The sequence below is a fragment of the Crotalus tigris genome, unplaced genomic scaffold (genome assembly GCF_016545835.1).
Source record: "Crotalus tigris isolate CLP2741 ecotype Arizona unplaced genomic scaffold, ASM1654583v1 scf7180000021316.82365, whole genome shotgun sequence".
Classification (NCBI taxonomy): domain Eukaryota; kingdom Metazoa; phylum Chordata; class Lepidosauria; order Squamata; family Viperidae; genus Crotalus; species Crotalus tigris.
This window is the reverse complement of record NW_024098450.1, coordinates 689-28228: the sequence shown is the minus strand read 5'-3', so window position 1 is coordinate 28228 and position 27540 is coordinate 689. Positions and strand designations below refer to the sequence as shown.

The 27540-nt window shown below is 47.2% G+C and overlaps 1 protein-coding gene across 1 annotated transcript; it reads left to right on the top strand.

The window, feature by feature from the left end:
- On the top strand, positions 1-27540 carry LOC120320297 (maestro heat-like repeat family member 5). The gene is made up of 17 exons (XM_039369897.1): positions 1-500; positions 2713-2852; positions 4901-5017; positions 6671-6793; positions 7655-7804; positions 9497-9616; positions 10741-10820; positions 12355-12490; positions 14708-14803; positions 15841-15945; positions 18046-18181; positions 20741-20859; positions 21820-21921; positions 22511-22665; positions 23985-24058; positions 24550-24735; positions 27440-27540. Exons 1-17 carry the CDS (start codon positions 80-82, stop codon positions 27538-27540), a joined length of 2361 nt encoding a protein of 786 aa, XP_039225831.1. The 5' UTR covers positions 1-79.

Below are 27540 nucleotides of genomic sequence, written 5' to 3'. Positions count from 1 at the left end.
ATTTCAACCCAGAGTTACAGACCTTCTCCTTTATTGGTAGGGTCTGCTTCCAGTTCTAGCCCTCACTCTTCACGGCAGGATGAGTCGCAGGCTGACCAAGTTGCCGTTGCTAAAGAAGAAGGACAGCAAGGAGTCCAACCTTCAGGTCAATCGTGACCAGCAGCAGTGGGACCGCCAGGTAGCCCATTTCTCTGGCTCCCACCCATCCACTTCCCAAGACGCAGCCACTCGGAGAACCACGCAGCTCCTGCCTCTGCTTGTGAAGTCTTCCGCAGCTCCAACGCAGGCCAGGAAGAGGGTTCAGCTTCCAGCGCTGGTGCTCCCCGACCTGGGCCAAAGGACAACCCTGAGGACCACTCCAGGGACTGCTCAGGCGGACGACCAGCAAGGCGAGAAAGAGCCCGTGGCCTTGCCAAGGGTGCCGGAGAGGGAAAGCTCTCAGAGGAGCAGCCTATCCCAGGGGAGAAGGCCTTCCAAGGCCCTCCTGCCTTTATATCCAGGTACACACAGAGCAGGGCTGGGCTATCTATGGAAGCAGCTTTGTCCTATCACATTAGCCCATCCCACTCTTTCCATCAGTCAATCAATCCATCCATCAATCAATCAATCAATCAGAATAGAGCCGGAAGGGACCATTTGGGATCCAGAACATTGATTTAATAGGTCCCAGGACTTGATCCCGCCTCAGAGCTCTTTCAGGGTGTTTACCTACCCCTTGGGTACAGTTCTTTCTCTGTTTATTACAGAACAATCGAGTTGGAAGGCACCTCAGAGGTCTTCTAGTCCAACCCCTGCTCAGGCAGGAGAGTCTATGCCATTTCAGACAGGGGGCTGTCCAGTCTCCTCTTAAAAACCTCCAGTGATGAAGGAAGTTGCTCCACTGATACGTTGTTCTCACTGTTCGCCTTAGTCCAAGTTCGTTTCCCTCCAGGGCTTCTTCTCCTGCCCTCCGTGCTTTGGAAAATAAGGGGACCCCCTCTTCTTTGTGGCAGCCCCTCAAATACTGCATCATGTGACCCTAAGTCCTCCTTTCCTTGGGCCATACCCAGTCCTAAGAAAAGGAGGACTTGGGGGAGCACGATCCAGGAGTTGAGGGGCTGCCACAAAGAAGAGGGGGGTCAACCCAGCCCCTGCAGCCGTTCTTCCTCAGGCAGAGAACTTAGGCTACAGAGCCCCTCAGTCCAAGAAGGTCGGCCGGTGGGGTCTGGGCAGGGGGCCTTCTCTACCCCTGCTGCTCCTCTATCAGGAAACCCTTTGCCCTCTGAGGGGAGGGGAGACCCCGTTCTCTTTGCCTTTCACAAAGCGGTTGAAACCTGGCTGTGTGGCTTTGGGTGGCAGGCACAAAGGGCCACACAATCCCGGGGCTGGCTGGTACCACGAGAGCCCCCCCTCCGCCTTTTTCATTCACCCACCTTGAACGATCGCCAGTATTGATATACCAATATACAGCGTCCCCCCAGGATAGGGTCTCCTGCCTTCAGGATCCCTTCCAGCTCTGTCCTGTTCAAAGACCCTGGGATTTTTATTGCTTTGGAATGTCACAATGTTGTAATCTTACCATTTTTTCTTTAAAAAATGTCATCCTAAATTAATCTTAATATTTTATGGCGAATTTTATATGCTGCTTTATACGCTGATTACACAGCACAGTGTCCAGAGTGCCTCCCCGAGATGGGTGTCTGGGAACATGACCTATAAATAAATTTAGTCAATAGATTTCAGGCAAAAGGCACTTAGAGGTTGTGGTTAAGACACCCGTCCAGAAACAGGGAGGTGGTGAGTTCTAGTTCTGCCTTATACGCATGACAACGGGCTGGGTGACTTTGGGCCAGTCAAGCCAAAGGAAGGGCCAGGGCTGACGGGATAGCAGTGTTCCAATATTTGGGGGGATGCCACAGAGAGGAGGGGGTCAAAGCCCCCGAAGGCCAGACAAGGAACATTGGATGGAAACGGATGAAGGAGAGAGTCGGCCTAGAACTATGGAGGAATTTCCTAACAGGGAGAACAATTAATCGGGGGAACGAGTTCCCTTCTGAAGCGGTGGGTGCTCCATCCCTGGAGGCTTTCAAGGAGAGACTGGACAGCCACTTGTCAGAAATGGCAGGGGGTCTCCTGCCTGAGCAGGGGGTTGGACTAGATGACCTACAAGATCCCTTCCAACTCTGTTATTCTGTAAAGGTTCAGTCACTTCAAAATGAGCATGAAGATTTATGGCAAGCTGAAGCTCCCTACAAGAATCTGACCAGCTGGCCATTAAGGGGAAGGGTCCCTGTGACAACTCGCCACGGCCAACTTGGGTGGCCAACTAGCCGAGGGACAACTCACTGCAGAACAAGAGCTACATTAATATCACAGAAATGGTGGAAGAGAATCGTGAAAGAAAGGATGGCAAAGGAATGAAATGTGGACGATAAAAATTAAAATGATTTTTTATTTATTTTAAACAATGAAATTGAATTGTTACATTTTCCTGTGGCGAGTTGTCCCATTCCACAAAGGTCAGAAAGAAACACATTCAAGTTGGGCTGGATTTAGATCTCCTGCGGACACGAAGGGACTTGTGACTAATTACGCCTTGGACCCCTCCCTCCCTCCCTCCCTCCCTCGGGCTCAGCCTGGTCTTCCCCTGCGCACCCTTTTTTCTCCTCCTTTTGGGAAGGTTTGTCCCATGGAATTGCCCATCGTCAATCCCAGTCTCTCTCTCCTTCTCAGAACTCTCCGACCAATGTTTCCAAACCTTCTGGGAGAGCAAGGAGCCACTGAACGGCAGATCTGTGACAGAGATGTTGGAGCAGATGGATGAAAAGGAAATACTAGATACCATCCTGGAGCATCTTCGTCCCTCCCTGCATGTAAGCAGATTGGTTTGTGTCAGGGGGATTCCAGGGGTCCATCCCGGAGAGGGTGCAGAAGCAAGGGCTGTCTCCGTGGAGATAATCTATCCCAAAGTGGACAAATGGGGTTGTGGAGAATGTGCTGAACTATGGGGCCTTTGGTGCTCTCTGAGCTGGGCTGTTTTCTTGCAGACGTTTCACGACCCAACTGGGTAACCTTATCAGTGCTAGTGGGTGTGAGGCTCGCTCCCTGCTTATTCAGGGCAGGCTACTGGGTATAAACAGAGAGCAAATGCCACTCCCTTCTGCTACTGATGATGTTGCCTATTTGGGTCATGAAACGTCTGCAAGAAAACAACCAAGAGAGCACCAAGGACCCCATAGTCCTCCTCGTTCTCCACCATCTTCCTCCCACCTCTTTTCTCTCTCCTCCCTCCTTCTTCCTCCCCTTCTTCTCCTCCACTCTCTAAACCCTCTCCCTTGGAGCCCTGATGGTGTTCCTAGTTGGATCGTGAAAACTCTGCAAGAAAAAAGCCCATAGTTTTCATTGTCCACCATCTTCCTCCTCCTCCTCCTCCTCCTCCTCCTCCTCCCCATAACCCCTCCCCACCCTTCTAGCACCGATGATGTTACCTTGCTTGGCCCTGAAACATTTGCAAAGCTCAGAGAGCAGCAAGAGCTCCCCAGTTCACAACCCTGAGCTGCAAATATTCTTTTCCGTCTCCTGAACTAACCTCAGTTCCTGCCTGCGCAGCCAGCCAGCCAGCCAGGGGGAGGGAGACTGGAGTTGTACAGGGGGTCCTTAACTTACAATCTCAACTCCGCCCAGATTTTAGGGGGCTGAGCAAGACACTTTGTAAGTGGGCTTTGTTCCCATTTTACGACCTTTGAACCCCTGCCAATGTTCAGTTAGTCACAGGGTTGTTAAGGGAATCGGGCTCCTCCCTTGACTTTGCTGGTCAGGAAGTCGCAAAAGGGGATCACGTGACCTGGGACGTTGCAACCGTCACAAGTACATGCCAGTTGCCCAGCATCCGAATGTTGATGGCATGACCACACAATGGTCATAAGTGCGAAAAACGGTCAGAAGTCATTTCTTTCGGTTGTAAATTATTCCTTATAAATAAATGGCTGTACATCAAGGGCCAGCAACCTCTGGAGACGGGTTGTTTGCCTGTCCTTCCAGTCAGAGGAAGCAAATCTAGGGTCTTCATCCGGACAAGCATTCTCACAATTTGTGGCAGAGATTTTCCAACAGCTCCTCTCCAAAGCTGCCTCAGCTTCAGCTGACACAACGCGGGAGGGTCCTTCTTGTGGCTGTCCCGGCTAGAAAAGTCAAGTAAACTGAGGCAGAAGGGAAAGGGATGCTTTCCTTGGAAACACACAAGGGAACCCGTTCCTTCCTCTGCTCCTTCTCTTTGCCTCCATGCCTTCCTTCTTGCTGCCTCAACAGATCTCTGCAGGCCCCCAACTGCCCAGGAGGAAAACGGATGGACTTCCCTCCCTCCACCAGAAGTCTGCGCTCCGAGAAAGTCATTCCCATCTCTTGCCTCAAGAGAAGGTAAATATGCTGAGCTTTTCCCCTTGGGGGGGGGGGGGCACAATTGTCCTAGACACAACGCCAACACAATGCCAACTCAATTCCTTCCAATGATTTAAAGAATTATTTTCATTTTTGTCGTTCACGTTTCATTTTGTCCCTCCTTTGGCATCGTTCCTTTCATGATTCCGTTCCACCACTTCTTCGAGATTAGACAGACAAATGAATAGTAGCATAACAGAATTGGAAGGGACCTTGGAGGTCATCTATCCAACCCCCATCCTGGACCCATGGCTGCCCAGTCTCTCTTTAAAAACCTCCAGTGATGGAGCACCTGCAACTTCTGGAGGCCAGATTGATTGTTCTCACTGTCAGGAAAATTCTCCTTCGTTCTAGGTTGCTTCTCTCCTTCATTAGTAGCTGACCACACGGTGCCCATTTCTGATCGTAGTTTGTCCCCCTTTTCCTTTTCCTGACCCATTGGTGGACCTCCCTACGATTCCCTGACTCTTTTCCCAACCTTCAGATTTCGCTTTACAAATACTACGGGGTGAAACTACGCAACTCGAGACAGAAAGACCTGGTCAAGGAACAACTGAAAAGTCTTCTAGGTTTTTCATTTCAAGAAGAAACAGACAGAGAAGTGAGTGGAAGTGGGGTTTCTGCAGGGGCTGAGCCCTCCAGCTGTGTGGGGCCCTTGGTGCTCTCCGAGCCGGGTGGCTTTCTTGCAGACCTTTTGTTACCCAACTAGGTCACATCATCCGTGCTAGAAGGGAGTGGGGTTTGTGGGGAGGAGGAGGAGGAGGAGGAGGAGGAGGAGGAGGAGGAGGAGGAGGAGGAGGAGGAGGAGGAGGAGGAGGAGAACTGTCTTTGGTGCTCTCTGAATTTCATTTTTTTTAAAGACGTTTCATTACCCAGCTAAGTAACATCATCCGTGCTAGAAGGGAGAGGGGATTGCTCTCCTTTTGCAGGTGGTTCTCAACTTACGGCCACAACTGGGATTGGTATTTCCATTGCTAAACAAGGCAGTTGTTAAATGAATTGTGCTGGATTTTGTGACCTTTGGGGCTATGTTGTTTAAGTGAATCACCGCAATTGTTAAGGGAATCCTGCAATACCTTTTTTTATATTCGCTTTCTTCAAGGATGCTCTAACTTGGAAAAGTCACAGAACAAATGGTTGTAAGTCGAGGACTGCCTGTATTTAATTCCTGTCCACCCTCCCAAAGCTTGGAAGGAATAAAAAGAAGGATGCAGTTAGTAGGGCAGTTCGTTTAGTGACCATTGAAAGTTAGGACGGCACTGAAAATGTGACTTATGACCATTTCTCCAACTTACGGCCGTCGGAGCATCCTTAGAGTCACCTGACCAAAATTTGGATGTTTGGTTCCTATTTGTGACGGTCGCAGTCTCCCAGGGTCACCTGATCCTCCTTTTGCGACCTTCTGGAGAGCGAAGCCAGTGGAGAAGTCAGAGGCACTTAAGAATTGTGTTACTAACTGAACAACTCCGGTGACTCACTTAACAACTTGGCAAGAAAAGTCGTAAAATGGGGCAGAACTCCCCTAACAAATGTCTTGCTTAGCAACAGAAATGTTGGGCTCACTGGTGGTTGTACGTTGAGGACTACCCGTATATTAACAATAATAAGACGATAACATCAGTGACTCTTCTTGACCGAAAGAGGATGATCCTTTTTCCACTGGCTCATAAATTTATTCCTAGAGAGGCAGGAAGAACAAGGTAGGCAGAGGGTGAAGGACTGGAGCTGGGTCTCCACAGGGAGGCTCCAAGCGTCAAGATGGTGGCCACAATGCGGCAATTGTTCCATCCTGGCATGAAGTTTTTGACCATGGGACTTCAAACTTGGCGACTTTCAGATTTGTGGACTTCAACTCCCAGAATTCCTCAGCCAGCACTCTGGGAGTTATAGTAATAATAATACTAATAAAGTTGGAAGGGACCTTGGAGGTCATCGAGTCCAACCCCCTGCTCAGGCAGGAAACCATTTCGGACAAATGGCTGTCCAGTTGAAGTCCCCAAGTCTTAAAAGTTGCAGGCTGGGGGATTCTGGGAGTTGAAGTCCCCGAGTCTTAAAGTTTGGAGACCTCTATTTCTGACCACCACCCATGGACCACTCTTGTTTGGAGCAAACGACTCCAGAATGTGGCTCAGCTCAAGAGCAAAGAAGAGGTGGCTCTTGCTTAGCCTTCGTCACAGAAGCAGCCTGCAATAAAGACACACGATGACGGGTCAAATGTTGAAATGTCCTAATTCGCAAGCATCGCTTTGCTTAGGGAATCTCTGAAGCCATCGGAGTGGTTGCCTTTTGCCATCTTCCTGAGATCCTGGTGGCCCTGAGGCAGGTTGGCCACTTTGTGCGTGCAAAGAAACCTGCTCTGCAAGAAGCCCCCTTTCAGGTAAGGCCAGAGATGGGCTTGCAAGGTCTGAGACTCAGGACAGAAGAACGCTGGGGGATTCTGGGAAGGAAAGTCCAACGTGTTACCAGCGCTGGGAGGTGGAAATTCTCCATCTCCATCCCCCGGAGGGCTGTTTTATAACGCTAGAGGAGGTTATGAGTTGCCCCAACAAACATCTCCAGTAGACCCAGAGATGCTTTTTCAGAAGGCAACTGGACTTTGTTTTTCCTTCCTTTCACTTCTCATCCAAGAAGCTTCTTCTGTTCTGACTGAGAAGGGGATTGGACCGAGGGATGATGGAGAATAGTTCTTATCGCCTCATCCCTTCCGGTGGTTGATGACCACTTCCTGGATCTCAGTGTGGAGGTGGGAAAGGGGCCCCAATTGGAGGCCAGACATGTGGACTTCCCAAAGACATCCAGTGGGCCATTTGGGATCCAGAACGGTGATCTAATAGGTCTCAGGACTTGATCCAGCCTCAGAGCTCTTTCAGGGTGTTTATAGATACCCCCCCCCCCGGTACAGTTCTTTCTCTGTTTATTATACAACAAAGAACGTAGATAGAACAAGCGAGTTGGAAGGATCCTCAGAGGTCTTCTAGGTCCAACTCCCAGCTCAAGCAGGAGACTGTATATCATTTCAGCCAAATGGCTGTCCAGTCTCTGTTTGAAAGCCTCCAGTGATGGAGCACCCACAACTTCTGGAGGCAAGCTGTTCCACTGGTTAATTGTCCTCACTGTTGGGAAGTTTCTCCTTAATTCCAAGTTGCTTCTCTCCTTGGCTAGTTTCCATCCATTGCTTCTTCTCCTGGTGCTTTGGAGAACAGGTTGACTCCCCCCCCCCCCGTCTTTGTAATCACAGGACCCACACTCTTGTTTTGAGAGACAAATTCGCACAGCCGTGATCCTGTGCTATGGCCACGCAGCCCTGGGAGCCCAGCCAGAGGACCTGATGCCTTTAGCGGAACACATTGTCTCTGAGATTCTCTTCCAGTATTGGACCAGGAACAAGGTAGGCTGGCTTCCACCCTGGGCTTCTCTTTGCCCTTTTCTCAGAAAGGGGGGAGTCATGTCACCGGTCTTCCCGCTGAATTAAGATGGAAAAAGAACCCCCTGTGATTATTGTCCAGAATCGCCTCTCATTATTTCCCCTCTTTATTGCGAGAACAAGGACAATCTGGAGTCCTTAGCTGGGTTGCCTTCTTGCAGACATTTCATGACCCAGCTGCGTAACGTTATCAGTGCATTGTGGGAAAGGAGGAGCAGGAGTAGCAGGAGGAGAAGGAGGAGCAGGAGGAGAAGGAGGACGATAGAGTCCTTGGTGTTCTCGGTTTAATTGTTTTCTTGCAGATATTTCCCTACCCAACTAGGTAACGTTATCAGTGCTAGAAGGGAGTGGGGTTTGCTCTCCTTCTACATACGAGTGGCTTGCCCTGTCAATGCCGGCAGGACTGTTGTTTTTCTTCTTGATATTTCCTTGATCTATTGTTTACCACTGAATAGTTTCTCTGGTGTTAATCACCGCTTATCTGGGTTTGCATTGCTAGTGAGGAAATACAAGGAATGTCTGCAGGAAATCCAGCTAGCTCGCAGAGCACCACCCCTGAGCGACAAAGACCCCCCTGTATTGAATTCTCTGACTGCCCATCTTAGAGGCAGAAGAGAGTAGAACGACAGAGTTGCTTGGAAGAATCCTGATCTCTGGATCAGCAGGAACCCTCCAGCCCCCAGTTAGGCCTCTAATTCAGATTCGCCCCCTATTCCGATTGCAGAGTAGATGTTTAAATGCTAGTTGTTCATTTATCTATTGGAAGGTCAAGCCGCCTTTATTACACTCAAGGCAGCGGACAAGCATAATATTCTTCCCTCCTTCCCCCAACAACCTTGTGAGGTAGATGGACTGGCCCAAAGTCTCTCAGCTGGCTTTCATCCTAAGACGGGACTCGAACTCACAGTCTCCTGGTGATTGGCACAAAGTTACCCATCCAGAACTCGCCATTTTGGGTGACGGCACAAAGTCTCTCAGCTGGCTTTCATCCTAAGATGGAAGAAAAACTCAGAGTCTCCTGGTGACTGGCCAAAATCACTCAGCCATCTTTCATGCCTAAGGCGGAACCAGAACTCAGAACGTCCAGGTGATATTTTGATTGGCAGCCCCTCAGAGTTCAACAGAAGGTGGTTGGCTGCATCGAGGTTTAAATCAATCAGTGCTTCCTTCTGGTTTCCTCTAACCCTCCGCTATCCACCCTGTATAAGGACCTACCCGACTTTACATTTTAAGAAGACAGAACTCTTGGAATATCTCTTCCAACAGGCATCTTTATTAAGAGAAGATGGTTGCAGGCATTCTAGGCAGGATCTGAGGAGTTCTCTCCTATCCTTCAATGTTTTAAGTGTTCCCAAGTAGCCCCCACTCCACAGTTCTTCCGGGCGACAATTCCCCCCTTTTTCCCTTACTGCCAGCAAAAGGGAAACTTCAGAGAGGAGTAGATAAAAGGCGATGGCCATATTGTTATGGTCAGTCCTCTTGGTGAGAATCAACACCCAGTCCTTTTGAAGTTTAAGGAAGGAAGTGAGAGCCATAACCCCCCCTGCTCATCCCCCTCTCCCTTCGTAGTATGGCAGAATCCAGAGAGAGCAGAAATGGGTTTTTTCCATAGTAGATCACTAGAGATGAAATATAATTGGATTCTGCCTTTTCCAGGATGAAGCCTTGACGAAAGCGTTCCTGACGTCCGTGATCAGGATCACCAAGGCTCTTGTCCAGACCAAGAGTCAGGATGTCCATTTACCCCACAAATCTGAACTGGCCCTCAATATAAATGTAAGTGGGGGGACAGGTGCTCCCGGGACAATTTATTTCGGAAAGTGAATTTGGATGGAATTCTATGGAATATACCAGGTTCTCCTCGCCTGCCATTCAGCCCCAAATGGTTGTTGCTAAGTGGGACAATTGTTAAGTGAATTCTGCCCCATTTTACGACCTGCCTTGCCACCGTTGTTAACCGAATCACGGCTGTTAAATTAGTCACATGGTCGTTAAGTGAATCCGGCTTCCTCGTTGACTTGGCATGTCAGAAGGCCACAAAAAAGGGGATGACGTGACCCAGGGACACTGCGACCGTCATCCGTATGAACCAGTGGCCAGGTGACTCCATTTTGACCAGGTGACCATTAGGGAATGCTGCCGTGGTCGTAAGTGTGAAAAACCACCATCAGTCACTTTTTTCCAGTGCCATTGTAACTTCACATGGTCCTTAAATGGGCGGTTGTTAAGTGGAGGACTGTCGTGGTCTATTTGGCCAAGGGTGGCTAGGCACAGAGAGGTTCTCTCAAGTGGGGTGAGACACCGTGCAGACGCCCCCCAGGGCAGGAGCTCTCGGTGTGCATGCGGAAGCACAGAGGGACCCCCAGCCTCCCCGCCATAATGGCAGCAGTAAAAGAAGGGAGCAGGAAAGGGGAGGAGGAGAACGTGCAGCCAGACGATGTGGGGAAAGCGAGAGAAGGCAGGACTGTAAGGACCAGGTGTTCAGCAGAGGGAGGGCACAAGGCAGAAAACGCTGTGTGACTCGTTGCCCCAAAGGTGCTTTTTCAGGAGGCAACTGGATTTCCTTGTTTTTCTTTGAAGACGTTTCGCTTCCCCTCCAAGAAGCTTCTTCAGCTCTGACTGGATGGTGGGGAACGGACGGGTTTAACTGCCCTAAGTGCAGGCTGGTTGCCAGGTGACCCCGAGGAAGACTCGTCTCTCGGAACTTCGGATCTGGGTCATAAGGAGTCCTGGAGAGATCTGTCACAACTTTAAATGGTGGCTAAGTGACCAGTTATAAGTTGAGGACCTCTTGTATCAACCAGAAAAAGCATAGGGGTGGGAATAGAGCCAGTTGCATGGTGGCCATATCTCTGGAGCTTGCTCTGATGTGTTCCTCCTCCTCCTCCTCCTCCTCTCAGGAAGTCATTGAAAATGAGCCCGTGAGTCCCTTGTCCGTCAGAATTCTTCATCAAGCGATCATCGCAATCACCTGCATGACGTACGTACCTGCACCGCCCTCACCTTATCACCAGGGTTTGTAGGAACCGGGAGTTGGACCCAGTTATGGGATTTCCATGCCAAGTCCCCAGGCTCTAGAGCATGCGTCGAATTAGCAGGTCAGTCCCAGAATTTGGAAGGGTGAACAATTTGCAGGCTGGCCATCTGGGCAGTTCAGATCTGGGAAACAGGTGAGCGTGCTGATTTAGATGTGAGGGGTCCTTGGTGCTAACCAAGAATAGAATAGAGATGGAAGGGACCTTGCAGGTCTTCTAGTCCAGCCCCTGATCAAGCAGGAGAACCTATGCCATCTCAGACAAGTGACTGTCTAGCCTCTTTTTAAAACTCTCCAGTGACGGAGCGCCCACGATTTCTGGGGACAAGCTATTCCACTGGTTAATTATCCTCGCTGTCAGGAAGTTTCTCCTTAATTCCAGGTTGCTTCTCTCTTTGATCAGTTTCCAACCATTGTTTCTCGTCCTTCCCTCTGGTGCTTTGGTGAACGTGACCCCCTCTTCCTTGTGACAGCCCCTCAGATACTGGAATACAGCTATCCTGTCTCCCTATTTCTTCTTTTCTTTAGACTAGCCAAACACAAGTCCTGCAGCCGTTTTTCGTATGTTTTACTCTCAGGGCCTTTGATCTTCTTAATTGCTCTTATCTAATTTGCTTCCAAACTCTCAACATCTTTTTTGTGATATGGTGACCAAACGTGGCTGCAATATTCCAGGTGTGGTCTTACTAGGGTTGTATAAAGCGGTACTAATACTTCGCGTGATCTTGATTCTATGCCTCTGTTTATACCACCCAGGATTGTATTAGCTTTTTGGGCTGCTGCTGCACACTGCTGGCTCATGGTTAAGTGATCGTCCACTAGGACTCCAAGGTCCCTCTCACAGTTCCTGTTTTGAAGCCAGGTCTCGCCCAATCCGTACTTGTAGCTTTGATTTTTCCTGCCTAGATGTAAATCTCCACCCTGAAACTCATTTTATTGGATAGGGCCCATTGTTCAAGGTTGACTCAGCCTTCCATCCTTCCGAGGTCGGTAAAATGAGGACCCAGATTGTTGGGGGCAATAGGCTGACTTTGTAAAACCACTTAGAGAGGGCTGTAAAGCACTGTAAAGCGGCATATAAGTCCAAGTGCTATTGCTCTGTCTAGTTTAATGAAAAAAAGGTCTGGGGGTGACACGATAGCAGTCTTCGAATATTTGAGGGGCTGTCACAGAGAGGAGGGGGTCAACTACTCTCCAAAGTACCTAAGATAAAAAATCAATATATGGAAACCTATCAAAGAGAGATCCAGGAGAAATTTCCTGACACTGAGAACAATCCATCAGTGGAACGCTTTGCCTCCAGAGGTTGGGGGTGCTCCATCACTCCAGGTTTTCAAGAAAAGACTGGACAATCATTTGACCAGGATGGTATAAGCACCATCAAAAAGCAAGGGTTGGACTAGAAGACCTCCAAGGTCCCCCCTAGCCTCACGAGTCTACGATCTTCTCACACCCCCTCCTCTTTTCTTGTTTTCATCAGTCGTTTGAAGCCTACATTGAACACTGAGGTGATGTCTAAGTTGGTGAACACAAGCATCCAGAAGGTGTTTTCCCTGCCAGCTATGACAATGACCAAAGTGAATGCAGGTAGCCCAAACCAGTCAACCTATACTCAGGTGAGCAGTCCAGATGAAGCAAAGCAATATGAGATCCATCTGGACCTTTGGTGGGAGGACGAGGTGAAACATGAATCAAGATCTCCTCAAAAGCTCTGAATCCATCCATTGAGCCAAATGGCACCTTGGCCTGTCCCTTCATCCCTGGCCTTGAAAGAAGGCTTCCATTTCTCATTCTACCTTTCTTGATAGGACTAGTATTTTTAACTTCTAAACATCTCCATGGTCTTCCTCACCAGCTTTTCCTCTCTTCCTTCACTACTACTACTACTTTCTTCTTCTTCTTCTTCTTCTTCTTCTTCTTCTTCTTCTTCTTCTTCTTCTTCTTCTTCTTCTTCTTCTTCTTCTTCTTCTTCTTCTTCTTCTTCTTCTTCTTCTTCTTCCTCTTCCTCTTCTTCTTCTTCTTCTTCTTCTTTGTTCTGGTTGAAGTGTCTTCTCAGGACCAACTCCCCATCTTCCCCTTTTGTGCCCAGACGAAAGAAGGGCATACGGTGGTGCAGAACAACCATGATCTGCATGCATTAGCTATCATTCCTAGGTCATCTCAAAGAACCCTCAAGAAAAGGTACAACTTCTCTGACCTGAGTTTGATTCCTGCTCACTTTGGGGACATATCCACGACAGCTTCTTGGCCACAAGATGGAAGGGCAAAATTGTACGATGCAATTCCCAAAATAGAAGCAAAGCCCAGATTGTCTATTTGTGCCTGTTGAGATCCTAAGGAAGCTGCAAGAAAAGACTACATGGACATTGTGGATGTCCAACCTTGGCAACTTGAAGACCCTGGACTTCAACTCCCAGAATTCCCCAGCCAGCATGCCACAGTGGGACACCCCATTGTGGAAGAGCACAACTCCTGATATTGTTGATGCTGATAGATTTCCCTCCCAAATCAACTAGATCAACCATTTAATCAGAATTATTTCTGAGGGAAAAAGATTTACAGGAGGTCCTTGACTTACCACTGCAACCGAGTCAGAATTATGACCATAAGTCATTAGAGTCATAGGTTGAGGCACTAAGTGGCCAGATGGGATTTTTTGGCAGTTTTTGCAGTGGTCATGAAGTGAACGCGGCAGTCATTAAGCGGACGCTGCAGCTATTAAGCGAACAACATGGTCGTTAAGGGAATCCGTTAGGCCCAATGGGTATTTCTTGTTGGAAGCTAGAAGCAAATGCCCAAAACCAGCAATAAAGGTCAAAAAACGTGGGACAAGGCAAACAGCTGTAAAGGCGAGCCAGCACCCAAAATGCAATCATGGAACCTTTGAACTTTAACTTTGAAATTCTTACTTTGAAATTTGGTCTTAATGAGAGATTGTCCTAACTTTAAATGGTCACTAAGCAACTGGTCATAAGTCGAGGAGAACCCATACTACTCCCATGTAGCTTGTTGAAGCAGCCTTTGTTTTCTCCTGCTTTTTCCACCAAGGGAGAACTTTGTAACCTCCCCAAGGGGAGCTGTAGAAATTCAAAAACTCTACCCATAAGTCAGATAAAGAATTCTGTCCAGCACTATATCAGGGCTAGTCTTGATAAAGCTAAGCGAGGTCAGGCACGGTTGGGTCTTGGATGGGCAACTGCAACTAGTCCTCAACTGACAACAGATCATGTAGTGACCGGTTGAAGTTACAACGGCATGGAAAAAAGTGAGGTCGCAGCATCCAAGGGTCACCTGACCCCCTTTTGCGACCTTCCGACAAGCAACGTCAATGGGGAAGCTTGATTCATTTAATGACCGTGTGACTAACTAAACAACTGCAGTGGAAAGAAAGGTCGTAAAATGGGGCAAAGCTCACTTAACCATTGTCTCGCTTAGCAACAGAAATTTTGGGCTTAGTTGTGGTTGTACGTTGAGGACTGCCTGTCTTTGAATATCCTAGAATTGCAAGGAAGACATTCCACCTCTTAGTAAACCTTTTCTGGACGACAACATTACGGAAGTCCTTCTGTTCCTCGCTCTGAGCAGAGAAAGCATTTCCTCTGGCTCTTGAAGAAAAAACGGCCCTGCAAGATTGGCCGCTTCGTTTCCTGCAGAGATGGGGAACGAGGGCCATATTTCGGACTCGTGGCCTTCAATTACCAGAATTCCTGAGCTTAGGAAGTCCACAAGTCATAAAAGTGGCCCTCGTTCCCCACCCCTGGTTGTTCTGCCTCCTGGATGCGCTGCTCCTTCCTGTATGCCACCCCTTCCCTCTGATGTCTTCCTCCTTTTAGGACCTTTACCACCGGACGGTGACCGCCTGCAGCGCCATGCTCACCAGCTTGCTGTCGGAGGCTCCCAATTTGGATTCCCTGCAGGAGATCTTGATGGTGAGGCTTACTCTTGTTCTGGCTGGTTGCAGTGGTCGGCCAGAGGTTCAGACGGGACTTGGCAATGTGGTCCACCCGTAAGAGTCCTTCCCAAGGACCAGGGATAGGCAGACGTTGCCGTTGGTTGGCAAAGTATTGTCACAGCTGCGGAATGGAACAACTCGCCAGGGGACAACTCGACAATTCAGTTTAATTATTTAGAGCAGTTAAAACGTTTTAATTTTTGTCATTCGCATTTCATTTTGTCCCTCTTTTGGCATCCTTTCTTTAATGATGCTATTCCACTATTTCTCCGATATTAGCGTAATCCTTCATCAAAGATACAACGGCACTGAACGGCTGGTCAGAAGGTCGCAAAAGGGGACCGTGAGACCCCGGGACCCTGCAACCGTCATAAATATGAGTCAGTTGCCACGCATCCGAATTTTGATCCTGTGACCACGAGGATGCTGCAATGGTCCTAAGTGTGAAAAACAGCCACGACTCCCTTTTTCAGTGCCATTGTAACTTTGAACGCTAAATCCCAATAGCCCTTATCCTTATATGCCGCTTTACAGTGCTTCTACAGCCCTCTCTAAGCAGTTTATGGAGTCAGCATAATGTCCCCAACAATCTGGGTCCTCATTTTACCGACCTCAGAAGGAAGGAACGCTGAGTTGACCTTGAAACGGTCAGGACTGCGGGCAGAATTAGCCTGCAATACCGCATTCTAACCACTGCGCCAGCAGGGCTCTCAATGAACTGTTGTAAACCGAGGACTGGCTTTATTCCAAAAATCTTCAATTACTGGTCTAGTTTTGAGTCTAGAATAGACCTAAACTGCCAAATGTCTCAACTTCATTTGGCTCCTTCAATTTTCTCCCCAGTGCTGGCAAATTCTGTGGATCTTCAAACTGTTAATCACAAATTCTTTCTTTCTTTCTTTCTTTCTTTCTTTCTTTCTTTCTTTCTTTCTTTCTTTCTTCCTTCCTTCCTTCCTTCCCTCCCTCCCTCCCTCCTTCCTTCCTTCCTTCTTCTCTTTTTTTTTCCCCTGGCAGCACACAAATATCTGGATTGAATCTCCCAAGATTCACGAGAGAGAGAGGGCCATTAAAAGCACCTGGTACCTCCTGAAGTTTGTTTCTGAACAGACAGATTTCGACGTAAGTCACAGTTCTGGATGAGAAGTGAAACGTTTTCAGAGGAAAAATAAGTGTAAGGACCCACCCCACTTTGCATCTTAAGAAGACAGAACTCTTGGAATAATTCTTCCAACAGGAATCCTTTATTAAGAGAAAATGGTTGCAGGCGTTCTAGACAGGACTTGGGGTCCAAGCTCTCCAATTCAAGGTTTTAAGGGTTTCCCCAGTAGCCCCACCCAATCAACCCCCTCTTTCAGCGACAGTCTCAGGCATTACACTTCCACCCCCCTTTTCATTACTGCCCGGCTGGATGGAGACTTCAAAGAAACTACATGAAAGGAAAACGGCCCCATTCTTATGGTTAGTTCTTTTGCAATACACATATTCAGTTCCTTAGAAGTATACTGAAGGAAGTGAGGGCCATAAAGCCCCTTTGTTCTCCCCCTTCTCTCCCTCTTATGGCAGAATCCAGAGAAGGCAGAATTGGGGTTTTCTATATTTGATAACTAAAGGTGAAATATAATTGGATTCTGACATCAAGTAAGAAAGTCCAGTTTTCTTCTGGAAAAAGTGCCTTTGGGATGTGACCAGGATGCTGCCAAGAGTCCTGCTCGAGCAGCGGGTTGAAGGGCAATTAATCCACAGTCCCTTCCAGCTCTGTATTTCTGTGATTTTAAGCTTTCCTTATTCTAAGGGCCTGGTGGTCTCCAGCGCGGCTCGCTTGGCAGACGGAGGGGGGGAACATAGTTCCTGCCAGGCTCTGGGCTGGCCTCACCCCCTAGTGACTTCAGACTCTCATGATGAAGCAGCACATCCCACCTTCGTCGCCACTGTTAAGATTCGGATCTTGAAGGCATTAAGCGAGAGGAGTGTTAAAACAGCAACAAGTTTATTTAACTCTGAACAGAAGCAACTGAAATAGCTGCTGCGCAACTATTTATATGGTTAGCCTCCAGGCAGCAGCCAATAGGCTTAAAGTAACAGTTTCCCGCCCAAAACCTAATTACCAGCCTGGAGACAGCCAGTCTGGCTTAAGTAACAGCAGCCGTTACATTAGACATTAAGCAAGTGGTTCAAAACACTTGTGACCAATACATTACACTAATCTTCTATGATTCTATGAGTCTAAGGTTCTACGATTATAAGGTTCCATGATTATAAGATTGTATAATTGTATAATTCTGTGATCCTGTGATTCTAAGATTCTGATTCTATGATTCTAAGATTCTATGATTATAAGTTTCTATCATTCTGTGATTCTAAGATTCTATAATTCTAAGATTCAGTGATTATAAGCTTCTATGATTATAAGGTTCCATGATTCTAAGATTGTATAATTCTATGATTCTGTGATTCTAAGATGGTACGATTCTATGATTCTAAATTTCTATCATTCTGTCAGAATCCAATTATATTTCATCTCTAGTTATCAATTATAAAAAACCCCATTTCTGCCTTCTATGGATTCTGCCATACGATGAAGGGAAGGGGTGAACAAAGGGGCTTTATGGCCCTCACTTCCTTCGGTACACTTCAAAGCAGCTGATTCCATGTATTGCCAAAAGAGCTAACCATAAGAATGGAGCTGTTGCCTTTCATGTAGTTTTTTTTGAAGTCTCCATCCAGCTGGCAGAAAGGAAAAGGGGGTGGGATTGTGATGCCTGAAACTGTCGCTGGAAGAGGGGGGTGATTGGGTGGGACTACTGGGGAACCCCTTAAAACCTTGAATGGGAGAGCTTGGACCCCAAGTCCTGTCTAGAACGCCTGCAACCATTTTCTCTTAATAAAGGATGCCTGTTGGAAAAATGATTCCAAGAGTTCTGTCTTCTTAAGATGCAAAGTGGGGTGGGTCCTTACACATTCTATGATTCTGTGATACTATGATTGTAAGATTCTATAATTCTAAGATTCAGTGATTCTAAGATTCTATAATTCTAAGATTCTGTGATTCAAAGATTCTATGATTTGAAGATTCTATGATTATAAGGTTCCATGGTTCTAAGATTGTATACTTCTATGATTCTAAGATTCTGTGATTTGAAGATTCTGATTCTATATTAGGCTGAAAGCTTCATGAGCCCCCTTCTCTTCTTTCTCCTCCTTTCTCCTTCCTTTCATTAGACCACAGCTGACTTTTATCTGCTGGGGCAGCTGGTGGCGTTGCTGGGCCTGCACATTGGTGACAGTGTCAAAGAAATTGGCCAGACCTCTGCGGAGGCCACTTACCACCTCCACTGCATCATCCTGAACAAAATGGGTGAGAAATTTTGACTCCCTCGCCAAGGGGCTGCCGTGCTCTAAGGAGACCGCAGATGCACGCTGCCCAGGAGAGCAGTGGGTGGCACAGCCTCTGGCTTGACCAAGACCCTGGGCACTGGGCTTGGCAGAGTTGCCTTGAATGTGCAATTGATATTGGCTTCTCTCAGGGCCAGGGGTCCTTTTAAGGCTGAGTTCTCACGTTACGTGGGACAGTTAGGCTAAGCACCTCCGGTCACCCAGCGCGGGATTGTCAATCTTGGCCCACTGTTTGTGTCTTAGCGTGTTTTGCAAAGCCACATTTTAGTAATTGGATGGCTGGATGTATTGTGGGAAGGGAGAAAATGGGTTAACAAAGTTACTGATTGGGTGGACAGTGTTAAGGGAAAAGCTAAAGGACGAGTGCTTAGCCTTAGAATAAATTCTACGTTAGTTTTATAGTTTCAAGACCATTTCATATGTCTTCTCATGTTTTAATTGGGAGCCCTCCACAATCAGTTGAAAGGCAGGCAGTTGTACAAATGCTTTAAAGAAAGTAAAGGCTCTGATAAATTTGGTTAGTTAAAAGCTTAACCCAGTGATTGTGAACCTTGGCAACGTGTGGATTTCAGCTCCCAGAATGAAATCAATTCAGAGCCTAATGCTAAATTTGCACAACAGGCAAAATGTAGTCAGAGTTAAATCCAGTTAGATTCATTCGTTCGTTCATTCGTTCATTCATGTAATTTGTCTTTTATGTAACTCTATTTATTTTTTCTTTAAGGTCCAGCCTATTGTGTTAACCTAAAAAAGGGACAGACTCATAGAGGAAGGGAGGGAGAGAGGGCGGGGACAGAGGTAGGGAAGGGAGAGAGAGAGGAAGGGGAGGGAGGGAGAGAGAGGGAGAGAGGAGGTAGAGAGAGAGGGAGGGAGGGAGAGGAAGGGGAGGGAGGGAAGGGAGAGGGGAGAGAGAGAGGGAGGAGAGGGAGGGAGAGAGAGGGAGAAGAGGGCGGGGACAGAGGTAGGAAGGGAGAGAGAGAGGAAGGGGAGGGAGGGAGAGAGAGGGAGAGAGGAGGTAGAGAGAGAGGAGGGAGGGAGAGGAAGGGGAGGGAGGGAAGGGAGGGGAGGAGAGAGAGAGGGAGGAGAGGGAGGGAGAGAGAGGGGAGAGAGGGCGGGGACAGAGGTAGGGAAGGGAGAGAGAGAGGAAGGGGAGGGAGGGAGAGAGAGGGAGAGGGGGCAGAGAGAGGGGGAGGGAGGGAGAGGAAGGGGAGGGAGGGAAGGGAGAGGGGAGAGAGAGAGGAAGGGGAGGGAGGGAGAGAGAGGGAGAGAGGGCGGGGACAGAGGTAGGGAAGGGAGAGAGAGAGGAAGGGGAGGGAGGGAGAGAGGGGGGAGAGAGAGAGGGAGGGAGAGAGAGAGAGGAAGGGGAGGGAGGCAGAGAGAGGGAGAGAGAGAGGGAGGGAGAGAGGAAAGGAAGGGAGAGGGGAGAGAGAGGGAGGGGAGGGAGAGAGAGAAAGAGGGAGGGAGGACAGAGAGAGGGAGGGGAGGGAGGGGAGAGAGAGAGAGAGAGAGAGCATGCCTGCTTTAGCATCACCAACCCTAATGCAAAGATGCACCAGGCTGGGGTTCGAGAGTTCCCCTGCCCAGGTTCCTTTTCCTTTTAGCAAGAATTTTTGTCACCCTACACAGCAAGGCTGAGCTCGGACAGCCATTTTTTTCTTTGCAAATGTTTGTTTGGCAAGGTCCTCAGAACAGCAATATGTAACACACACACACACACACACACACACACACACACGCACAGGGCCTGAGGATGGTGCCAGGTAATGACAGTTGGGTGGGGTTCTTAGTGCTCTCTGAGCCTGGCGGTTTTCTTGCAGACCTTTCAAGACCCAACTAGGTAACATCATCAGTGCTTTTCTCTGTGTTTTGCCCTCTCAGCACTGATGGCCATCATCACTTGCTGTGCAGGTTCTGAGGTGTTGCTTGATAAAACAATACAGGAAACCAGAAGTTCCCTTTAAGCTTTACATTTTTATTCAGCTGAACAAAGCCCCGAATGAGAAGAATTCAGTGTATTTATTCCTTCTGATTATATAAGCAATCCACCGGGCAGCGCTGACACACACATAAGATCAAGATTTCGCCCCGTAAGTCTGGCACACTGTAGCTAAGAAGGGAGAAAGCAGAAGTAGCTAAAAATGTTCCCTTTGGGGGGTTTCCCTAAAGACCTCGGACGTTCCCGGGTGGGTTAGGACATGGGCTGTTTTCCTTGCTGCCCTTTCACGACCTGCCTCCATGACTCTGCAAGGGCCCAAAGTCAGCGGGGCCCTCGGCACATATTCACAATTGATACTTCCTATGCTGTCTCCTAATTCGGGTCAACACACTGATGATGTTACCTAGTAGGGTCATGAAACGTCTGCAAGAAAACCACCAAGCTCAGAGAGCAGCAGGAACCCCCCAGTTCAGCCCTGAGCTACACATTTTCTCTTCGGTTGGAACGACTAAACCAGGGAAAAGGATGTTCAGAGGTTCTGAAGGCCAAAATCTGACCTTGTGGTTTTTTTCCCTCCCTACAAAGCTCAAGAGATGGAGAAGAAGCCCAAGAACAGGAAGGGGCATAATGTAACCTGGGCCAAAGAGGATTTCCTCAATTCGGGCCCAGGAATATTTTACAAAGACATCTACAAAATGGCTAAGGTAGGTTTTAGTCCAGCCTTTTGCCTTCTTCTTGACCTTCCTTTCTATCCTCCTCCTTAGGACCTGGAGATGCTCCAAAAAGCCAGTGTAACATGACGGCATGATCCAAAGGCTGGAGTTTGGCTATCCAGTCCATACAATCCATGGGATGAATGTATAAGAATGTATTAGAATCTAGATTATGTGAAGGGTTAATACCACTTTGTAGTGCCTCAATAAGGCCACACTTGGAATATTGCATCCAGTTTTGGTCACCATGATGTAAAAAAGATGTTGAGACTCTTGAAAGAGTGCAGAGAAGAGCAACAAAGATGATTAGAGGGCTGGAGGCTAAAACATAGGAAGAACGATTGCAGAAATTGGGTATGTCTAGTTTAATGAAGACGAGGGGTGACAGGATAGCAGTGTTCCAGTATCAGTTCCAGTATCTCAGGGGCTGCCACAAAGTAGAGGGAGTCAAGCTATTCTCCAAAGCACCTGAAGGCAGGACAAGAAGCAATGGGTGGAAACTAATCCATGAGAGAAGCAACCTAGAAATAAGGAGAAATTTCCTGACAGTTAGAAAAATTAATCAGTGGAACAACCTGCCTCCAGAAGTTGTGAATGCTCCAACACTGGAGGTTTTTAAGAAGAGATTGGACAAGCATTTGTCTGAAATCATGTAGGGTTTCCTGCCTGAGCAAAGGGTTGAACTAGAAGACCTCTAAGGTCCCTTCCAACTCTGCTATTCTATTCTAATGGACGGAAGAGGCAATTGTAGCTGTCATGTTGGCTTCTTTTTACCCACACCGTAATATCAATGAACATCATTGATGACATGGAATAAGCCCTGCCTCTCTGTACAATGTCCTTTCCCCAAATCTGGGTCAAAGTATTTGAACACCACCACCCCTTGTAGAGACAAGAAAGTCAAAAACCCTGATTCATCTCTGTGTGGTCTCCTTTTCTTCTCTCCGATAGGCCTTTGGTGAGCATCTCTCCCCCATAAACATCACAGACCTGATGCTGAAAATAATTGAGGCTCTCACACATGAGGAGAAGACCATTTGCCACTCTGCTGGAGTACTACTCCTCTCCTTCCTGGAGGAATGTTGTATGGACATGGAGGAAGTAAGAAATGGAGGGTTTGGAGCAAAAGGGATATAGGAGATTTTGTAGAAAAGAAGGATGAGAATGGATGTGACCTTGTGCTCTGAGGCCCTCTTGGTGATGACAACACTTTGGCTGGTTTTAAGAAAGTTAGGGCTGGATGGGAGACCACCAGGTGATCTTAAGGCTGTAAAGTTGGGTAAACCTTCCAGAAGAAAGTAAGGGCAAAACAAAATAGCCATATTGTTTTCATGAAAACTTTATTTAGAGAGCCACTTGGATAGAGGGTTTTTTTTGGGCCCACAGTCACAATTCTGTGATGATATTTTGTCCCATTTATAGAGGGCCTCCGCGCATCTATTGTGGCCAGTGCAAATTTGGTTCAGTGTTGTCCATATCACACGGGGCTTGATAAACCAGATGTTTTTTTCCAAAATGTAAGGCAAACTTTAACACTGTGTGGGCCAATTTTTTTCCCCAATGGTGGGAGTGATCAACTCCACTGCATCTCCAGTGGAGACCGACACCGGAGCTCATCCCTCTGATCTCTGTTTTGCTGTAGATACCCAAGATCCTCAGGGAAATTTACCATCGTCTCCCCAACATCAGTGAACCGGCCACGAAAGAAAACACCCTGAAGTCCGTGTGTCACCTGGCATCTAAATGGGTGAAAGAAGTGGTGGACTTTCTCCTGGAACGCTCCCCGGATTGCGATCAGTAAGAACCTCAAGGAGATGAGGACTCCTGTTTTCTTACGGTCTACGGAGATTCTCAATCATTCGTGATAGTGGAGAATAACTGTAGCTGGGGTGGAGGATGAGGGTGGAGGTTCGTCCTCCGAGCTTCTGCTTGGTTTCCGAATGTTTCATTACCAGGCTGGGTTTGTGGGATGTCGGTGTTCTGCTTGTAAGGGCTTCAGGTGTGGGTGTGTCGAGTGAGGGTCTGTGAGTCATCGGTGATGGGGAGGTTACCTCTTTGGCTTTGGGCAGGGGGTGGGACTAGAAGACCTCCAAGGTGCCTTCCAGGCCTATGAACCTAGGAATGACAGAATAACAGAGTTGTTAGGGATCTTGGAGGTCTTCTAGCCCAACCCGCTTCTCAGACAGGAAACCTTACACCATTTCAGACAGGTGGTTGTCCAATCTCTTCTGAAAAACCTCCAGTGTTGGAGCATTCAGAACGTCTAGAGGCAGGTCGTTCCACTGGTAAAATTGTTCTCAGTGTTAGGAAATTCCTCCTTAGTTCTGGGTTGCTTCTCTCCTTGATTAGTTTCCATCCATTTGTGCAAATGATTTGTGTTGGTGAACAAGCCCTCTTGATGTGGACCCCCCGTGGGACAGCTGCCCCATATGCTGTGGCTTTGCGGGGGAGGCATGTAGGAATGAAAGAGGGGGAAGCTGAGCTGGTTTTCACCTTCATTGTGGTTTGCAGTGGTGGTGACTATCTTTAGCTCAGGTGAAGGAAGCGGGTAAAGATTCCTTCTTGTGGGTTGGTTTCCAAATGTTTCGTTACCAGGCTACGTAACAACTTCAGCAGAGTTTAGGGGATGTTAAGTGTTCCTCTGTTTATAAGGGCTTTGTGTTGTGATGGGGAGGGTCTTGTGATGGGTCTAGTGATGGATCTTGTGATGAGTCAGTTGTGGGTCACGGGTGAAGATCTTGTGAGGAGTCCTGTGATGGTCATGTGCTGGTTGGGGGGAGTTGTGGTGGGTTGGTTGAGGGTTGGTGTCATTGCCGGTTGGCTGTGCAGTCGAATGCTGCAAAGGTCGTGAGGATGAAAACTGGTCATACATCCCTTTTTTCAATGCCGTTGTAACTTCAAACGGCCACTAAATGAACTGTTGTAAGTCCAGAAGTACCTGTATAACTGTCCACGGAGATTCCCACTCATCCAGGTGCTCCTTATCCCAAAGTGCTTTTTCACCAGGCAACTGGACTTTCTTGTTTTTTGTTTTTCTTTGAAGATGTTTTGCTTCTCCTCCCAGAAGCTTCTTCGGCTCTGACTGAAGGGGAACGGAAGGGTTTCATTCATTCTAGACGTCCAGGAGAGATTTTTGTCTTGTTGTGTAAGACTGAAGATGGTGACCCTGAAGACACAGATAAGCTTCCAGGTAGCTTGAACGACTCGCAGAAAGAATGCAAACGACCAGCTGCCTGCAAGGAAGAGAAGTCCTTTCATTGCCCACCATCCAGTCAGAGCTGAAGAAGCTTCTTGGCTGAGAAGTGAAACGTCTTCAAAGGAAAAAGCAAAGAAGCAAAAAAGTCCCGTTGCCTCGTGGAAAAGCATCTTTGGGATAACGACCTGTATATTTCTTTTCCTGGATGAAAGCCGTTAGTTTGGCCCTCACCGTAAGCTCCATCAGTTCTCTAATCCATTGGAGCTTTTTCACCTCTGGACTGACAGTCTCTTCTGAAAGGGGGAAAGAATCTGATTGGTCCAAATCTATTTTTTCCACCTTTGCAGAAGTGCAGGAGAGATATGGAGGGCGCTCATTGAAGACCCCGTTTTAAAGCAAAAATTACGAAGAGCCCTGCAGAAAAGGCTACAAGGGAAGCGCTGTCGATGGCTGTAGACCCTGGGATACAAACACTCTGTTCCCAGGGTCCAATTATGTCGCTGGCGGGCCCATCAGGGCTGAATGCCACCCTGGAGGTGAATTCTTTGAAGAAACCAAAATAGCGTCCGGAACCGGCGAGAGAAAGGCGGAGAGCTTCGCGTTTGCCACCATTTCCAGCAGATCATCGGAGACAGGAGTCAGCAGTTTCAGGAAGCAAGCAACCGGTCCAGGTGAGATGATATTAGTTTTTGTTGCAAAGTGGACCATTGAGAAAATTGCCTGCCTTTAAAGCAAAGCTGGAAGCCTAAAGGGAGGAGGAGGGGGGGAATTTTGCTTCTTCCTCACCCCCTGAAAAGCGGCGGTTTCAGCGTTTTAAGACTTTTGAAAACTTTTTGAACTCAAGGTGAATTGAAGGAATCCGCCTGTTTTATTATAGAGGGAAAGAAGACCTACTATTATTATAATTGGGAAAAGCCACCTCAACTGCTTTTTTTTAGTATTTTTTAGAACGTTCCTTTTGTATATTTACTGTTGAAACTTTCTCCTTTTTTTACTTTCTCCCTATGTAGGTGAGGAAAGAAACAGCGTCTTTCCTGTGGTTATGGGGTGGTTATTTTGTAATTTTTTCCTTTGTTCCTTTTTCTACACTAACTTTGTTGATTCAGCTGTGGAGTTTGGCTCAATGCCCAGACTTTTTTCTCTCTCTGGGAGATTACTAAGAGAGACTGCTTTTCTTTTTTGCTGTGTCTGGTTCCCTTTTGGATTTGCTTTATTCTTTTCAAAATAAGGGAAACTGCAGAACAAGATTTGTAAGCTTTTTAACTGGACTATAAATTGGATACTGTTTTTTTTACCCTGCTCCTTTTTTTATTCTTTCTTTTTTGTCAACCTTGCTGTATGGATATAAACATACCTTTTATGTCCTTTTTATTATTATTTTGTTTAGAGACCTTGTATTCCTTTTTATATTTTTTTCCAGCATTTCCGACATCCCTCAAACTCTGCTGAAGATGTTTCCCAGTCTGCTAATGAAACATTTGGAAACCAACTCAAAAGCTCGGAGGACGAACCTCCACCCTCAGCCTCCACCTGAGCTACAGATATTCTCTACTATTACGAATGATTGAGACTCTCCATAGACTATAAGAAAACAGGAATCGTCATCTCCTTGGGGTTCTTACTGATCGCAATCCGGGGATACTCCAGCAGGTGGTCCACCACCTGGTTTACCCGTTTTGAGGCCAGGTGACACGCGGACTTCTTTAGTGGCCGGTTCACTGATGTTGGGCAGACACTGACAAATTTCCGTGAGGATCGTGGGTAGCTACGGCAAAACAGAGATCAGAGGGATGAGATCCAGCGTCGGTCTCCAAACCCTGCATTTCTTACTTCCTCCATGTCCATCACACATTCCTCCAGGAAGGAGATGAGTAGTACTCCCGCAGCCTGTGAAATGGTCTTCTCCTCATGTGTGAGAGCCTCGATGTTGTCATCAGGTCTATGATATGCGTGGGGGAGAGATGCTCACCAAAGGCCTATCAGAGAGAAGAAAAGGAGACCACACAGAGATGAATCAGGGTTTTTGACTCCCTTCTCTCTACAAGGGGGGGGGGGTTCAGATACTTTGTCCCAGAGGCAGGGCTTATTCCATGTTGTCAATCACGTCCACTGATATTAGGGTGTGGTTAAAAAGAAGCCAACTTGGCAGCTGCAATTGCCTATTCCTAGCCATTAGAATAGAATAACAGAGTTGGAAGGGGCCTTGGAGGTCTTCTAGTCCAACCCTCTGACATGGCTTCCCCATCACAAGACCCATCAGAAGATCTACACCTGTGACCCACACCTGACCCCTCAGAAGACCCACTCGACACATCCACACCTGGAGCCCTTACAAGAAGTATACCGACATCCAATATTTGCAAATAGTGGAGAGGTGGACCTTAGATAAGAAAGTGGGAATCACCTGAGCAGATGAAAATTTGGTAATTCAGATTAAAGATCAGAAATATGCTCATATTAAAAGAATGTATAATGAGTTAATAAATTTGGATTCGGAAATAGAGCTACTAAAAGATTGTATGATTAAATGGGCTCAGAATATTCAGGAACCGATTTTATTGGATTTATGGAAGTTAATTTGGATTAAAAATGTTAAATTTACACAGGCTCAAAATTTGAGGGAAATTTTTTATCAAATGTTTTATAGATGGCATCTGGATCCTAAAAAGTTGTCTTGTATGTACCCGAACCTGCATCCTAAATGTGGGAGATGTGGTAGCTTGGATGCAACTTATTTTCATGTTTGGTGGACTTGTAAAAATATTAAAGCCTTTTGGATTATGATTTGGTGGACCATTCAAAAGGTTTTTAAGAGGAAGATTAAGTTTACTCCCCAATAATTTCTTTTGGGTATTTTTGTGGATTTTGATGGGTTGGAGGTTAAATAGGTCAGATAAGTAGAAATAGTTGTTCTTTTGTATATAATATTGATGTTTTAACTTGGAGAGAGGAATTGCTTGGGCATTTCCCCTGGACCGCATCCGGAGTGAGAAGATAGGAGGAAGGGGCGAAGTAAGTAGGAAGGTTGAGGAGAAGGAGGAGAGGGGGAGAGTTAGGAAGAGGAGAGGGAAAGAGGTAAGTGAGAGAAGAGGTTAGAGGGTGGATGCGGTTTGTGGGGAAATGGGTGAGCAATACCAAAAGTTGTCTGTATAAATTTACTTTATTCTTTATCTGAAGTATTCTTTATGAATGTAATGAAAAATTGAAAATAAAGAATCTTTTACAAAAAAAAAAAAAAGAATACCGACATCCCTCAAACTCTGCTGAAGATCTTACCCAGCCTGGTAACGAAACATTCGGAAACCAAGCAGAAGCTCGGAGGACGAACCTCCACCCTCATCCTCCACTATCACGAATGATTGAGAATCTCCATAGATCGTAAGAAAAATGGAGTCCTCATGTCCTTGAGGTTCTTACTGATCGCAGTCCAGGGAGTACTCCAGCAGGTGGTCCACCACCTGGTTTACCTGTTTTGA